Source organism: Ambystoma mexicanum, chromosome 14 (genome assembly GCF_040938575.1).
Source record: "Ambystoma mexicanum isolate Mex_15411 chromosome 14, UKY_AmexF1_1, whole genome shotgun sequence".
NCBI classification, from domain to species: Eukaryota; Metazoa; Chordata; class Amphibia; order Caudata; family Ambystomatidae; genus Ambystoma; species Ambystoma mexicanum.
In genome coordinates, this window is record NC_090940.1 from 536,592,079 (window position 1) to 536,607,323 (window position 15,245).

At 42.8% G+C, this 15,245-nt stretch overlaps 1 protein-coding gene across 1 annotated transcript in view; it reads right to left on the bottom strand.

The window, feature by feature from the left end:
• LOC138527211 (retinitis pigmentosa 1-like 1 protein) overlaps positions 1-15,245 on the bottom strand; it is an 823,506-nt gene that overhangs the window by 118,121 nt on the left and 690,140 nt on the right. Inside the window, exon 12 of the mRNA XM_069638329.1 lies at positions 1,078-1,140. Coding sequence (XP_069494430.1) covers positions 1,078-1,140 — 63 coding nt within the window. The remainder of the gene's footprint in view (positions 1-1,077; positions 1,141-15,245) is intronic.

Sequence of the window (15,245 nt, forward strand, 5' to 3'; positions counted from 1 at the left end):
GACTCACCCCTGAAGTGTGCCTGAAATAAACCTTTAATGAGTCTAGCAATTATTGTATAGAATTCCAGAAAGACACATTATTTGGTTTTCCTATTCTTTCTTATTTATGGTCACTGTTGAAAGTGGAACCTTGTGGAGACTTGTGGAAGCCCTGTTCTATCAGGCCTGAACACGAAAGACAGCCAAACCAGAAGCAAAGAGCAACATGGCGCTGGCCACAGCCCAGGAACTTGCATTACATTATTTTCTTTTTTTTCCCCTGGCAAACCCTAAATGACGTCCCTGATATAGAGGTGAGGCAAACAGTCAACTGCAGCGTCTTAGAGAATCTTAGGAGAGGGTGAGAATTAGAGTGTAGATGTTCAGAGAGGTAGAGTTTGGGCTGGTAAAGGCGGTAAGGCGGTCAACAAGAAAGCCTGTCCGCCCAGGGCAATAACTGTATTCCCAAGAGGTCTATAGACTTAGGTGAGACCAAAGGGGTCGGATGACAAAGTGTTGGAGCAGGTGAATTGGCTCAGGCAGGGAAAGCATAACATGTAGGTGGGAAGGTGAGCAGACGTATGTCTGGCAAATGTTGACCAACAAATAGCGCTCTCCCACAGTCCCCATTATTCAACCCTGTGTCTCGGCCTGTGATCAAGATATGATGTAAAGCGTTCATTTAATAAATATTCAAGATGGGCAGGTGAAACAAGACCACCATTTATGAATGTCCAGCACCAATACTTTGCTAATAGAGAATATTCAGAATATTTATTGAGAGGGCTTCCAGCAACCAGATACAAACCTGGGCGCAGCATCCATAGCAGTACATGGAATCTTTGACACAAAAATAGTAATAGGCTCCAGACATTACTAGAAGTTCAAATCCAAGCAAACATAAATTATTGGCTATTCAGTATTCATAATATTACCTAAAGGGGCATTAATGAACCAGCAATTATGTAAGACCTTAAGAGTGTTGTACTTAATGAACTATCAATGAGCCCCACAAAAATAGAAAAACGTACAAAGCAATTAAGTACAAGCAGGGTCACAAAATATAAAATAATCAAGAAATATCCCACTTGGACTTACCCTGTTGTATACAACATCCCAGCCGGCCACTGTTGTGTGAAACGGGCAAAACTCCATGTAGTTCTTTTGACCAAAAGAGAGACATAAAGTCAATTAGTAAAGATTAAAATGCCTTTATTTACATCATGTTTTCAAAGATTCTCTGGAGCAAAAGAGCCAAAACTCTGCCAGACCCTCCTCATACGCTTACGTCTACCACTAAAGGAATGTACGTTACATTTGGCACTTTGGTAAAACGGGTGTGCACCCCTGAAGTACATCAATACTAAACTGCAGATATTCACTGAATGTTTTTTGGTTGAGGGCACTGGAGTCTTAGGAGTATCACAGACAGAGCGATCAACAGACAACTTGAATCCAGACTTTTAGTCAAGGGGTTTTAGTATGATAAAAAGAAAACAAAGGGGTGACAAAAGATATTTGGATTCAGAACAAGACAAATCAAACTCAGTTTCAGGAATGTGGTCCTTAGACCGCCCCTCCCTCTTTTGGACTCTGAATTTCTAGCAGTAAACAAAAAGTTTGCTGCACACTTCTTTCTTGGCGGACATGTCTTTGTTTTCCCTCCTTTGCTCCTCTGCTACCTCATATGGCCCCCTCTTTGATCCACCCACACCTTCTCCACTTTGGTCCTGTCATTTCCAATCCTCTCCCTTTCTCTCCTCTTCCCAGCTCTCCTTTCCTCTTCTCTGAGTCCTACCTCTCATCTCCCCCCTCTCTTTGCCTCACCTCTCCTGTCCTTTTCTCTTTTCTCTTATCAAGGCATCTCCCTATTTCTCCTTCTTCCACATCCCTCTCTCTTTTATGCTTTAACATGCACTATCTCACTCTCCTCTTGAGCTGCCAACTCCCACACCTTTTCTTTGTGTGTGTTCCTTTTAATTTTTAATAGGTTGGCCCACCGTTGAAGTAATTGGCTGAGCAATGTCTGCTAGGGACATGTCACCAGCAAGCTCTTTGATTGGCTTGCTCTCTCTGAAATTACAAAATCTCCAGCTGATTTCTACAGTGTTGATTTATAAATATCAGTTGCTGGTGGCAAAAGTGTGAGACCAGTTCCTACCCTACCATGACCTTGTCGTTATACAAATATAATAGTGGGTGCCTGAGTAAGAGTTAGTCTATCCCCAAACAAATGGTGCCACACGAGTAGTCATGATATCAGGGTATAGGTTTGGGATTGGATAGCTCCCTACAGCCAAGAGGGTCTTAGGTTGTCCTTTACCTTTCCCACAGGGCCCGTAGAGACTCAGGTGGGATATTTTGAACACTGCTGTTCTAAAAAACTAGTGTTATTTTCAGTTGAGTTACCCACATTCCCACCTCTTCCTTGCCCACTGGATCATCTTCCTGGATACCCATCACTCATGCCTACCCTATACTCCCTGGTGCTGGTACAGAGAACTACTCACCATATGGTAAAATATCCGACATGGTATATTTCTACTAAGGCTGGTAATTGGCCGGGGAGCATGGGGATCCTTTGAATACCCCCTTCTGGTTCTACATCATGGAGCTGGTGGAGACTCCCGGCCTCCAGGGTCCCCCAACCCCATCGCCCAGTTGCTCAGAGAGTACTCCATCACGGCACATATATGAATCAATATTAAATAGAACAATATAAATTCTATAAAGAAAGGTTTAAGCTCAAAACCTAAAAATATGCCACACTTGGTAGTTTACATTAGCTGTGCACATTTAACTCCCTGTATTACAATACTGATGATTCCCCTCCTCCTGACATCAGTAATAACATTGCACTCTGTCTGCTTCATCATTATGACAGCATAACTGGAAAGAAATCTAAGGTGAACAGAACATTGATAACGTACCAGCGTAGGTGGAAATCAAAAACAAGATGATAAAGCAACCAACACATTTCAGTGCACAGTTCATTGATAGCACTTCAGATTACATTGAGCATATTGTGAGGCTGCAGAAGAAGGCAACTACCCAGGAGGTGCCATGCATTTTGTTAAAGACTTGAATTCAATTCAAAAACCTGGCTATCCCTAACACTGAGAGGGTTTCCCTGCCTTAAACTAAAAACTAAAGGAACTGTCAGAATGCTCGTCAACTGAAAATCCACTTCCTTGAGTCAAAACCATAATTCTGTCCCATACACTATGACAAAAGAGTCTTAAGAAAAGCAAACGTTATTTCATAAGGAGACTGTCTCCCATCTCCAGATGTTTGAAAAGAAAGTCTCTCCGATCTTCACCAGGGGGTGAGGGGGGGGGGGAAATAACACCATTGCTCTGGCCTTTGTTTCTACAAAGTTCCACTATTTCCAGGGGGACTGATTCCCTTCCCCTCGTCCTAGTTCTCTTCCTTTGTTCGTAAAGGCAGGCAGAGGGAATGTATCCCTTCCTGTGGCTTCTTTAGTAAAGTTCCAACTGTGCTCAGAGGAATTACTCCCTTCCCCTGGATCTTGGTTTACAGTGTGTTCCCAACATGCTTTGTCACAGTCCCAGACTGTTCTCAGGCTTTTGTCAGCCATTCTGTCGCTACTATTTGGAGGGCGATTCCTTTGCTGTATCTTGGTTTTGGTCCCAGACCCTCTTCGGTCTCCCTTTCCTGGTTGGCTCTCTTGGTTCACTCCCCTGCCAAGTGGTGCCACAAAGAAGACTCTGTACTCTGTGCATCACATCTGCTTTTGTTTGGGTCCCAGATCCTGGGTTTCTCCTCTTCTACCACTTGGCCCACTTGGTTCACTCTGCTTCAAAGTGCTGCCATGAGTAAGCTTCTCTGTATAATATATTTTGCATTGTTTAGAGTCCCAGACCCTGGTGTCTTTCCTTCTTCCGGCAGGCCTTCTTGGTTTACTCTGTTGCCAAGTACTACCATGAGGAAGATTTCCCCTTACATTTTGTTCAACACTGTCCTGTCGGTCAGGGTCCCAGACCCCTCCTAGCTGGTTCAATGCAATGTCCCTGTTGTTACTGGGAGGAGGGAGAACAACCCTTGCCCCCTTGGTCCCCTCAGGATCTCCCGTATCTCCCCTTAACTCTTACAGGGATCAGATATGTCGGCAGGGCTACCTGGGACCTGGGTGCACCTCTGCCGCTCCGTTGGCTTCTCTTCTCGACTGCTGTAGCTCTGCAGTATCTTCCTGGCTTCAGGATTCGGTCTTGTGTTGGCAGGTGGAGAACTCCTTTGGCGTCTTACCGCTATACTCCGATTCACTTTGATCTTCTCTCCGCGTTCGAATCTACCATGCTGGAGAATTCAATCGCTGTCGCTCCCCCCAACAGGACTAGATATTCTGGTTGAAGCTATGACTGTGTGGCTTTCCGATCTGCATCTCTCATTCATCAGTCCTCTTCTCTTTTTATGTTTCTCGTTGGTTCACTGCTTTGCAGATGCTAGGAGGATGTTCACCGTTCCATGGGCCCTTCTTCATGCCTCTGTACATCCTCTTCTTAGTCTCAGTACCTATCTGACTGTTAATATACATGCTTCTGTTGGTTTTCTTCGTATCAGTATGTGTGATTGGGATGGATGTACAGTAGCACATGTAAGCATTGGATAGACGAGTTACATATCAAGGTACTAGAGGTGTAGGGAGTGTTAGGGTCAGGGTGTTGTGCCGATGATTACCCAAGTGGTCGTCCTTATCCCCAGGAGGGGAGTCCCTCCACATGAGGTCCTCCCACCTTAAACAATGCATACAGGGAATATTGGGTAGCAGAATCTCCTCCCTATCCTCATGCAGAAGGTCTCCTCCTGGGGAGATGTGATGACACCCAGTGAATCGTCACAATATGCATGCGTACTACTGTACATTGACAATCCCATGTAGGAAAGGGTGGGATGAGTTCCACCTTATGTGAACATAGGTACGCCACTGGGTTTGCTGCCCTGGCACAAGATTACTACACATGGCGTGTTAGTTGCCTTCAGAACAATGTGGCAAAGACAGTCACAGCCACCCAAGGAGCACACATGCCGACTTAGGGTCCATTTGTTAAATTACAGGTTGACTTCTTTCAATTCTCATGCATAAATATTTTTCAGTGTGTCCTGGTAGTAGTGGATGTTTTCTCTGGTTGGGGGTGGAGGGGAGAGCTTAGACGTGCAGGAGAGATGTACCTCTTAAGGATTTCATAAGGGAATTAGTGCCAAGATTTGGAATACCTTTCTCCAGAAACAGCAATCTGCCCACTTTGTAAACAAGATACTAGAGGAGCTTCATGCTACCCTTAATGTGCAACATCACCTAAGAGCGACTGACAGTCAGCTGGCACAGTTGAGAGGAAGAATGGTTTTAAAAAATAAAAGCTGTGCCGAGAGACTCGGTTGAAGTGGCCTGGGGCGCTCTCCCTTTGGTTTTGCTAAACATGCAAAGCACACCCAGCAGGAAGATAGGGTTTAGTCTCGACAAGGTCTTTTACGGGTCACCAATGAGACTGCTCTCACCCCCTCACAGTGAAGATTGCTGATGCAGCTATTTATTTGTCAGATGATAACCTCATCTATTTGAGGTCACTGATGATCTCTATCAGTTCTGTTCATGAGCAGATAAGTCCCTTCCAAAGACACCCTGGAACCTGCCAACGCATTATGATCAAGAGCTATCAGCGGGAATCTGCATTCTCACCACGTTGGCGTGGATCTTTTCAGAACAGAGGAATGGGAATAACAACTGTGATCTTGTTCCACAATGGGTCAGTTGCCATAGCCTGGTGAATGTAATCCCCAGAGATTAAGCGATAATGAAACAATGATAATGATGTGTTATTAGAAGATCTTTCCATACAACATCACCCAACAGAAGTTGGCACTCATTTATCAACCTCAGAAGGATGAAGGGTTGAGTTGGCCTTGCCAGGATTCAAACCTGTGACCTGCAGATCACACACAGATTGCAGCAGTGAGCACACAACCCATTGAGCTATTTTACCGGCTATGAACATAACAAACAGAATATTTGACATATGTTTGGGTTTCCACTCAGTGGCTGTACAAGGCAGGTGCAACATAGAAGAACAGGGACTTTTAGGAGAGGATTTCAATGGCACTACTACTGAATTGTTTTTCTTTCTCATAACGTCTTTGAGCTTTAGGAACAACACAAAAGTAACAAAGGTTTGTTCTAATGTGTCATAAATATCTTGCTAGTACAGTAATCAGAAGAAAAATAGGTATTTCTCTATAATACAGTATATGGTTTCTTAGGTCTTTGAGGTAACACGGTTTTTCTGCCATACTAAGGTTGGTTTGCATTTCCTATGGTATGATACTGTTAGTGAGATTGCTAAATCTGGGTTTCGGTGTGTTGTTGTTAAAGCCCTCTTAGGCACTTCAATTGCTTTGTCTGCATTTCAGGTCACAACACAGTTTCCCAAGGGTTCGGAGGGAGTGGAAAAAGGATTGCAGCAGCAAGTCGAGGAATTATTTGGTCGGAGGGAAGTGTTTGATCAGGTTTGGGAATGTGTGACTACCACCCTCCCAACTTGGAGAATTTACCAGAGCCAAGGATTTAATGACTGATTGGGTCGATTAGAACGAGCAGCAGGGCTTATCACTGGGGAGCAGCGTACCAATGCAGATACTAATATTGGCGAGCTTCATGTGATTGGGACTCTGCGCGCTATCAATCAAGATATGTTAGTTCCATTGATCAAAGGGAGTGTTGTCCGCAAGAAAGATGTTACAGTGAGACATTTCCTGTGGGGAAGTACATGACTCTCTGAACAATGAACAGCTGGCCAAGAATCCCTTGATAATGATTCTGGGATTCCGGAAGGTGTTGTGACTCCGGAGAAGCGTGTGGAAATATTGCAGATGGAGATGTGTGAACAGAATGTACACTGTCAATGCTAAAGGTCTGGCCAAAGGAATATGGGCACCATGCAGCAGGATTGTACCAGGTCACTAGACGGGTTTCAACAGGGACTTGGTCACCCATCGAGATGTATGGGAGGTGCAACCTCCTGAAAGTCCTGGCCGATAGCTGACCTCTTCTCCAGGGACAACCTCTGATTCATGGTGAGATATTGGTTCCAGTTGGAAATGATGACCTCTGAAACCTCTTAATAAGTTAACCACAGGAAAGGTGGTACGCGTGGGTAACGGAATATGCTTGGACGGGGAGGCAATGGGTATCACTTTGCAAGGTGAGCTATTATTTCAAAAAGAAGATACATGTGTGGATTTAGTGTCCGTGCCTTTGGTAGATAAACATTTTATTTTACAGAAGAGGACTTAGCAGTTTGAGGTTTTCTGGCCCACAGAGAAAATAAGGCTGGTAATGTTGCATATAGAGTTTCAAGAAAGATGGCCAAAAGTTGTCCTCAAAAAGTTCAGGTTGTTAGGGTTGTGGCAGTAGATAACGAAGATAGCCAATGTAAAGAAAAGTGTTCAGGTGTTGGAAGTTGTATTTAGTGAAGAAAATAAGTATTTTAAAGTAGCCCTTCGTGCAGGCACCCTGTGCACACACATGATGCCATCGGTTCCATAGACAATGCAATCTCTGACCAGCGTTACCTCACCATTACTGTGTGTTTAATGCCCTTTTTTTATATAAAAAGGGACTACTCTTTGCTGTTGTAGATGCTGCTGTAGAAAAAGAAAGATGGTGGGAGCGAAGCTGCATTATGAAAGAAACATTATTTAGAGAGTTGCTTGCAAAAGGAGGGACTGTAGTAGCATAGAAGTTCAGTAAATAAATATTGGGCGAGACGATGGGGGGATTCCTTTGCAGGGGGGCACAGGGAGCACCAATGTTAACTGAGACAAAGTCTGCTCCGGCTTATGATATTGGGCCTCATTCCGAGGTTGGAGGTAGTCATGGCGCTATTAGCGCCATGACTACCTCCAATACCGGTACCGAGTTCGCCCTCGTTCAATGGGGACTTACCAGTCTATTCCGACCTTTGCGGGACCGGTAAGTCCCCATTGAAAAAGCCATTCTCCATTCCCATTTCAGCCCCCATAGGGCTCAATGGGAAGGGGGAAGGCACTAATAACGGTACCGCAAATTGTGATACCGTTATTAGCTCTGAAGCCCCTTAACAGGCCCCGTCCATAACGCCTGGTAAAACCAGGCGTTAAGGAAGGGAACCGCTAAGGGACCTCGGAATAGGGCGCAAAGGGATTACCGGCACCAATGTCCTTAACGGTGCCCGGTATCCCTTTGCGCCCACCTCGTAATGAGGCCCATTTTATCACCTATATGACCCTTAGTTTTTCTTTTTCTAGCAGCAGCCTTTTCTTAGGCCAACCCTCTCCATGTTGGCTGAAGTCAGTACTTGTTTGACCACATACTGAAGAGCGCATGCAAACAAAGAACGAGGAATGTAGTGGCCGTCTCCGTTGGGGTGTCAGGTACTGTCAGGTTGGAGTGACATATTCTTTACATACAGTATCATATACTCACTTACATTGGGTCAGGGGAGACACATATTTAGTATAGAAAGGTTTTAGGAAGTTATTATGGGTTATATTTTTTATACAGCCAATTTTGCCCTTAACCTTCATTGCAGTCTATGGAGATTGCCCCAAGCCAAGATGGAGGTTCTCAGTCTAAATTCTGATTGGCTGGAGATTGTTTATAGGGAGGACAATGAACATTCTAAACTGCCTTTCATCGTCCTTGCCCAGCTGAGAGGTTGTGTGCCTTGTTGCTCCTGCTTAACTTTGTCAATGGTGACAAGTTTCTAGCGGTTGAGCGGAAGATCTGAAAGTATAACAGGAGTCATGTTTGGAGTTTGGTGGAGACACAGGACAGGAGTCAGAAACTTCCATTTATTCTGAGAAAAGAAGTTTTCAATTCTTATTCAAGATAAGTGACTTTCCAGATTTGTTGAACTTGTAAAAAGTTTATATTTATCTAAGGGATTGAAATCAAATCTGTATCTAAAAAGATTGAAGCGCTTACGTTTGTTTTTATCGCTACATGTGAAATCAAACTAGCGCGAGAGTTTTTTGTCCGTTACTTTTCGCCCGCGCGTGTGTCTCTGCGCGTGAGAGTGAAGCGCGAGCATGTACTTTGGACTCGCGTTTACTGTTTGTTTACGCAAGGGTTTTTTCCGCGTGATAATATAAGCGCGTGTGTATGTTGCGCGTGTACGTATTTATTCGTGAGTTGGACATTAGCGCGAGTGTGTTTTACCCGCGAATTGAGTCGTCAGCGCGTGTGCGTGTTTCCCGCGACTTGGAGGAAAGCGCGTGTAATTTTTATTGCGTCTTGGATTTTAGCGCAAGTGCGTTTTACCCGCGAATTGAATCGTCTGCACGTGTGCGTGTTTCCCGTGACTTGGAGGAAAGCGCGTGTAAGGAAAGCGCGTGTAATTTTTATCGCGTCTTGGATTTCAGCGCGAGTGCGTTTTACCCGCGAATTGAATCGTCAGCGCGTGTGCGTGTTTCCTGCGACTTGGAGGAAAGCGCGTGAAATTTATATCGCGTCTTGGACTTTAGCGCGAGTGCGTTTTTACGCGTGTGCGTATTTCCCGCGATTTGGAGAAAAAGCGCGTGAATTTTTCTTCCTGCGGTTTCTGGCTTTCCACGTGAAGATTCCAGCGCAAGTTAAATTTGTTCCTGAGAAAAAGACTCTATACAAAGAAAATATTAAAAACAAATACAAGAACTTAAAAGAACTTCATAAATCTTACTTGAAGACCTTGTTCAAGAATCTTTGATTTGAGCAGACTAACTACAAAGTTAATTTACATTCATGGACCTACTGAGAAGGCTGAATTATCTATAAGATTCTGGTCCACAAGTAAGGAAGTCATGTCTGCTTTTCACTTCTCTGGGCATTCTGAAGAGAAGGACCAGGTATGGTTTTTAAACTATTTTGATTAAGGATTTAGAGTTTAAGGTTAGTATAGTAACCCATGAGTAATGAGGTATATTGCATGTTTATGTTTTAACTACAGGTGAAGAACCAGCGAGTTGATAGCTTCCAGCCTGGTGTTTGTTTCTTTATCCCTTCCCCCTTTCCCCTGAAAGTGAGGTAAACTGAGCAGTTATATTTATGTCAGCTCAGAGTGCCACATTTTGGGTGGATTGTCGGGGGTTCAGCAGCTTCTGCAGACACCAGGTTCTCAGCATGACAGTATGAAAGGCCAATTATAAAAAAAAGTGTCTGCCCGAGCTGTTATGAACCCCGACGAGACAACCATGGAGGCATTGGGAGTAATGGTTAGGGAAATGAGAGAAGAGTTACGGGTGGCTCATCAAGAGTATTCAAGTCTTTGTCAAAGAATGGATGAGTTAAATTTAAAGGTAACACAAATACAAGAAAGAGAAGGTGAAGTTTCGGAAGGTGCAGGAAACCCACCTGAGTTGGTAAGAGTAGGAGAAGAACAAGAACCTAGGCTTCCCAGGGGGGCAGAGAGAGGTTTAGGAACTTTAGTTATGCCTGTTCCTTTGGCAGCCCCAGAACGTTTCTTAGGAGATTCTAGAAAGTTTCAAATCTTTCAGACTCAGTGTGAATTGCATTTTCTAAGTCGTCCAGAGTTGTTTTCCACAGATGCTTCAAAGGTAACATTCATCTTATCATATTTATCTGGAGAAGCTTCTGCGTGGGGAAGTCTTTTGGTTAGTCAAAAGAATTTGGCTTTGAATAATTATTCCCTTTTCCAGACAGAATTTAAGAAAATGTTTGATAAGAGACAGTTATCTTTAGAGGTTGATGGAGAATTACTGGAACTGTGCCAGGGAGGAAAGGAGTTGATTTCTTATATCACTCAATTTAGAACTTTAATTTTAGAAAGTAAATGGCCAGAGGAGAAGAGGGCTTCCTTATTTTATAGGGGCTTAAAGGATGAGTTAAAAGATGCTCTGGCTGGAGTTTTGGAGCGACCAAATACTTTAGGTACCTTAATTGATTTGGTGGTACAGTTGGATTTTTCGTTTAACAGAAAGACGTTCTGAGAGTAGACGTACTCAGGGAGAGGTTAGGCTTCCGGGAAGAATGGAGAGGCCTAAAGTTGAGGTGGTGAACAGAGAAGTGAAGTCAAAGATAATTGGCCAGCAGAGCCGGGTGAGAGGTCCATTGTCCAAGGAAGAGAAGGCAAGAAGAAGGGAGAATAATTTGTGCTTATACTGTGGTAGGAGTGGTCATTTTCTTGAAACCTGTCCTTTTACCCCCAAGAAGATCTCCAAATCTTCAGGCAGAGTACAACAAGTGGCAAACACAATACAGACAGCGGTTCCTCACATAACGGTGAACGTATCCTTGATGTTTGAAAAGGTATTTTTAGGTTCTGGGCCAATTATTATTGATTCAGGAGCTACGGGTAATTTTATGGATAGAGGATTGGCTAAAACCCTAGGTGTTCCTATTGTTGCTAAGAAAGAAATGGAGCAGGTCATAGCAGTTGATGGGACATCTCTTTCCTCAGGTCCAATCACTCATAATACAGAGTTACCTGAGATGGAGATGACTGGAGGTCATAAAGAAAATATCTCTTTTGAGTTAATTGACGCTCCAATCTTGAAAATTATTTTGGGTATGCCCTGGCTTACATTTCATAATCCCAGAATTGATTGGAGTGCAAGAATTGTATCCTTAGAATCAACCTTTTGTCAGGAACATTGTCTTTCAGGAAAATCTTTTGAAGAGAAAGAAAAAGTTGTGAATTCCATTTCATTGTCGCTTGCAGAAAGAGGGGCAATAGGTTTTGACATTGGAGCAGTTGTGGGTGAACTTCCAACTTGTTATCAGGATTTTTGTGATGTTTTTGATGAAAAGGACGCTGGTGAGTTGCCTCCTCATAGGCCTTTTGACTGCAAGATAGAGTTGGAGCCTGGAGCTATTTTACCAAGCAGTAGGGTTTATGCCTTAACTGAAAAAGAGAATGATTATTTGAAAGAATATTTAAAGGAAAATTTGGCTAAGGGATTTATTCGGCACTCTCAATCGCCGGCAGCCTCGCCATTGTTCTTTGTGTCTAAAGCTGATGGTTCTCTCAGAACTTGTATAGATTACAGGGCAGTAAATAGAATGACAGTGAAAAATCGGTATCTTCTCCCTCTCATTTCAGAAATGTTAAATCAAATCCAAGGTGCAACCATATTTTCTAAGTTGGATTTACGTGGAGCTTATCATCTTGTAAGGGTCCAAGAGGGGGATAAGTGGAAGACGGCATTTAAAACCAGATTTGGCCTGTACGAGTACCAAGTGATGCCTTTCCGTCTTTGCAATGCCCCAGCGGCTTTTCAATTTTTTATCGATGAGGTTCTTCGGGAATTTCTTGATGTTTTTGTTATCGTCTATATTGACGACATTTTGATTTTTTCACAGAATTTGGAGAAACACAAAATTCACGTTCGACAGGTCTTGAGGAAATTGAGAGAGAATAATCTTTTCGCTAAATTGGAGAAGAGTCAGTTCCATACGGATTCGGTAGAATTTTTAGGATTTGTGATTACTCCTTGTGGTCTGGAAATGAATCCAAAAAAGGTGGAAGCCGTTCGTGATTAGCCTACTCCAACTAAGGTGAAGGAGATCCAGAGCTTTTTGGGATTTGCCAACTTTTACCGAAGATTCATTGAAGGCTTTTCCAGTTTAGTAGCTCCAATTACTCGACTTTTAAGAAAAGGAGTTCCATTTGTTTGGGAAGCTAAGGCTGATGAGGCTTTTCATATTTTGAAGGAGAAATTCATTACCTCTCCTATTTTGATTCATCCTGATACTTCCAAACCATTTTTTGTAGAGGCTGATGCTTCCAATGTGGCAATGGGAGCAGTGTTGTCTCAGAGGCATAATGTTACAGGACAATTGCATCCAGTGGCTTACTTTTCTAAGAGATTTTCACCTGCAGAGGAAAATTACACCATTTCAGACCAAGAACTTCTTGCTATCAAAGCAGCATTTGAAGAATGGCAACATTTTTTAAAAGGAGCACGTCACACTGTGACTGTATTAACTGACCACCGAAATTTACTCTTTTTGAAGACAGCAAAAACTCTGACACCTCGACAACTTAGGTGGTCATTATTTTTTGCGGATTATGACTTTATAGTTACTTTTAAGCCAGGTAATCAAAATAAAAAGGCAGATGCTCTGTCACGGCAGTTTCCAGAGAGTGAGGTTAAGTCGGTTTGTGAGCCTCTTCCATTGATCGCTCCAGAACGTTTTGTTCTTGCTGGGGTTGAAAAGGAGAACGAAATCTTCAAGAAAGTAAGGGAATCCATTTCTGAGACACAACTTGAAGATTGGGTTCGTTTGGATCTAGCTCGCAAAATTAAAGATGGTTTACCTTATTTAGATGACAGACTCTACTTACCATCAATTGAACTTAGAGAAAAAATGTTGAAGGAGTGTCACGAATCAGTCTTGGCAGGACATCCAGGGTATCTGAAGACTCTTGAGTTGATCAGAAGACATTTTTGGTGGGAACGAATTCGACAAGATACCCTCAATTTTGTTAAGACCTGTGAAATTTGTGCTAGATCTAAGAATCTCATCGGAAAGCCTTCTGGGTTATTGGAGCTGTTACCAGTTCCACCGCGGCCTTGGTACTCAGTGTCTTTAGATTTCATCACGGATCTTCCACAAGATAAAGGTTGTACTTCGGTATTGGTTGTAGTTGATTTACTCACCAAAGAAGCACATTTCATTCCAATGAAGGGAGAGGTTACCGCTGATAGTTTAGCTCATAGTTTCTTGCAAGAAGTGGTAAGATTACATGGAATTCCCAGTCAGGTCCTCTCAGATAGAGGTTCTCAATTTATTTCTAAGTTTTGGAGAGCTTTTTGTAAGAGATTGGGAGTGGAGGTATGTTTATCATCAGGTTACCATCCAGAAACCAATGGGCAGGTGGAAAGGATAAATCAGGAGTTGGAAAAATATTTGAGGTGTTATCTGCAGACAGGTGAAGAGTGGGTAGATTTGTTGTGGGTTGCAGAATTCGCATATAACAACTGTAGTAAGGATGCCACCTCTATGTCTCGGTTTTATTTGGGACGAGGTTTTCATCCTCGTTTTCTTAGTATTGAGATTAATATTGATTCTAGAAACCCAGAAGTCGAAAGGAGACTAGAAGTTATGAAAATAAATTTGGAAAAGGCAAAAGGGGTGTTGGTGGAGAGTAAACAAAAATACAAAGAGTTTGCTGACCGTAAAAGGAAGATTAGTCCTCAATATAGTGAGGGAGATTTGGTGTGGTTATCAACCAAGTTTTTGAGAATAAAAGGAAGAAATAAGTTTTGTCCTCGTTTCGTAGGACCGTTTGTTGTTGAAAAGGTGATTAATCCAGTGGCTGTTCGTCTTAAATTACCCAGTCATATGAAAACTCATCCAACTTTCCATGTTAGTTTATTAAAACCTGTGGTTAAAGGAACTAGATTAACACCTACTCCTTCGGCAGTTGTGATTGAGGAAGATGCTTCCGAAGAATTTCTGGTTAAAAGAATTCTGGACTCTAGAAGAGTAAGAGGAAAGCTAGAGTATCTCATTGATTGGGAGGGCTTTGGTCCTGAAGAGCGCACTTGGGAGAAAGCTAGTGATGTACATGCTCCTCGTTTGGTAGAAAGATTCCATAAAAAATTTCCATTGAAGAGTGGCCCAGGGACTGGGCGTTAGGAGGGGGGGTACTGTCAGGTACTGTCAGGTTGGAGTGACATATTCTTTACATACAGTATCATATACTCACTTACATTGGGTCAGGGGAGACACATATTTAGTATAGAAAGGTTTTAGGAAGTTATTATGGGTTATATTTTTTATACAGCCAATTTTGCCCTTAACCTTCATTGCAGTCTATGGAGATTGCCCCAAGCCAAGATGGAGGTTCTCAGTCTAAATTCTGATTGGCTGGAGATTGTTTATAGGGAGGACAATGAACATTCTAAACTGCTTTTCATCGTCCTTGCCCAGCTGAGAGGTCGTGTGCCTTGTTGCTCCTGCTTAACTTTGTCAAGGGTGACAAGTTTCTAGCGGTTGAGCGGAAGATCTGAAAGTATAACAGGAGTCATGTTTGGAGTTTGGTGGAGACACAGGACAGGAGTCAGAAACTTCCATTTATTCTGAGAAAAGAAGTTTTCAATTCTTATTCAAGATAAGTGACTTTCCAGATTTGTTGAACTTGTAAAAAGTTTATATTTATCTAAGGGATTGAAATCAAATCTGTATCTAAAAAGATTGAAGCGCTTACGTTTGTTTTTATTGCTACATGTCAAATCAAACTAGCGCAAGAGTTTTTTGTCCGTTACTT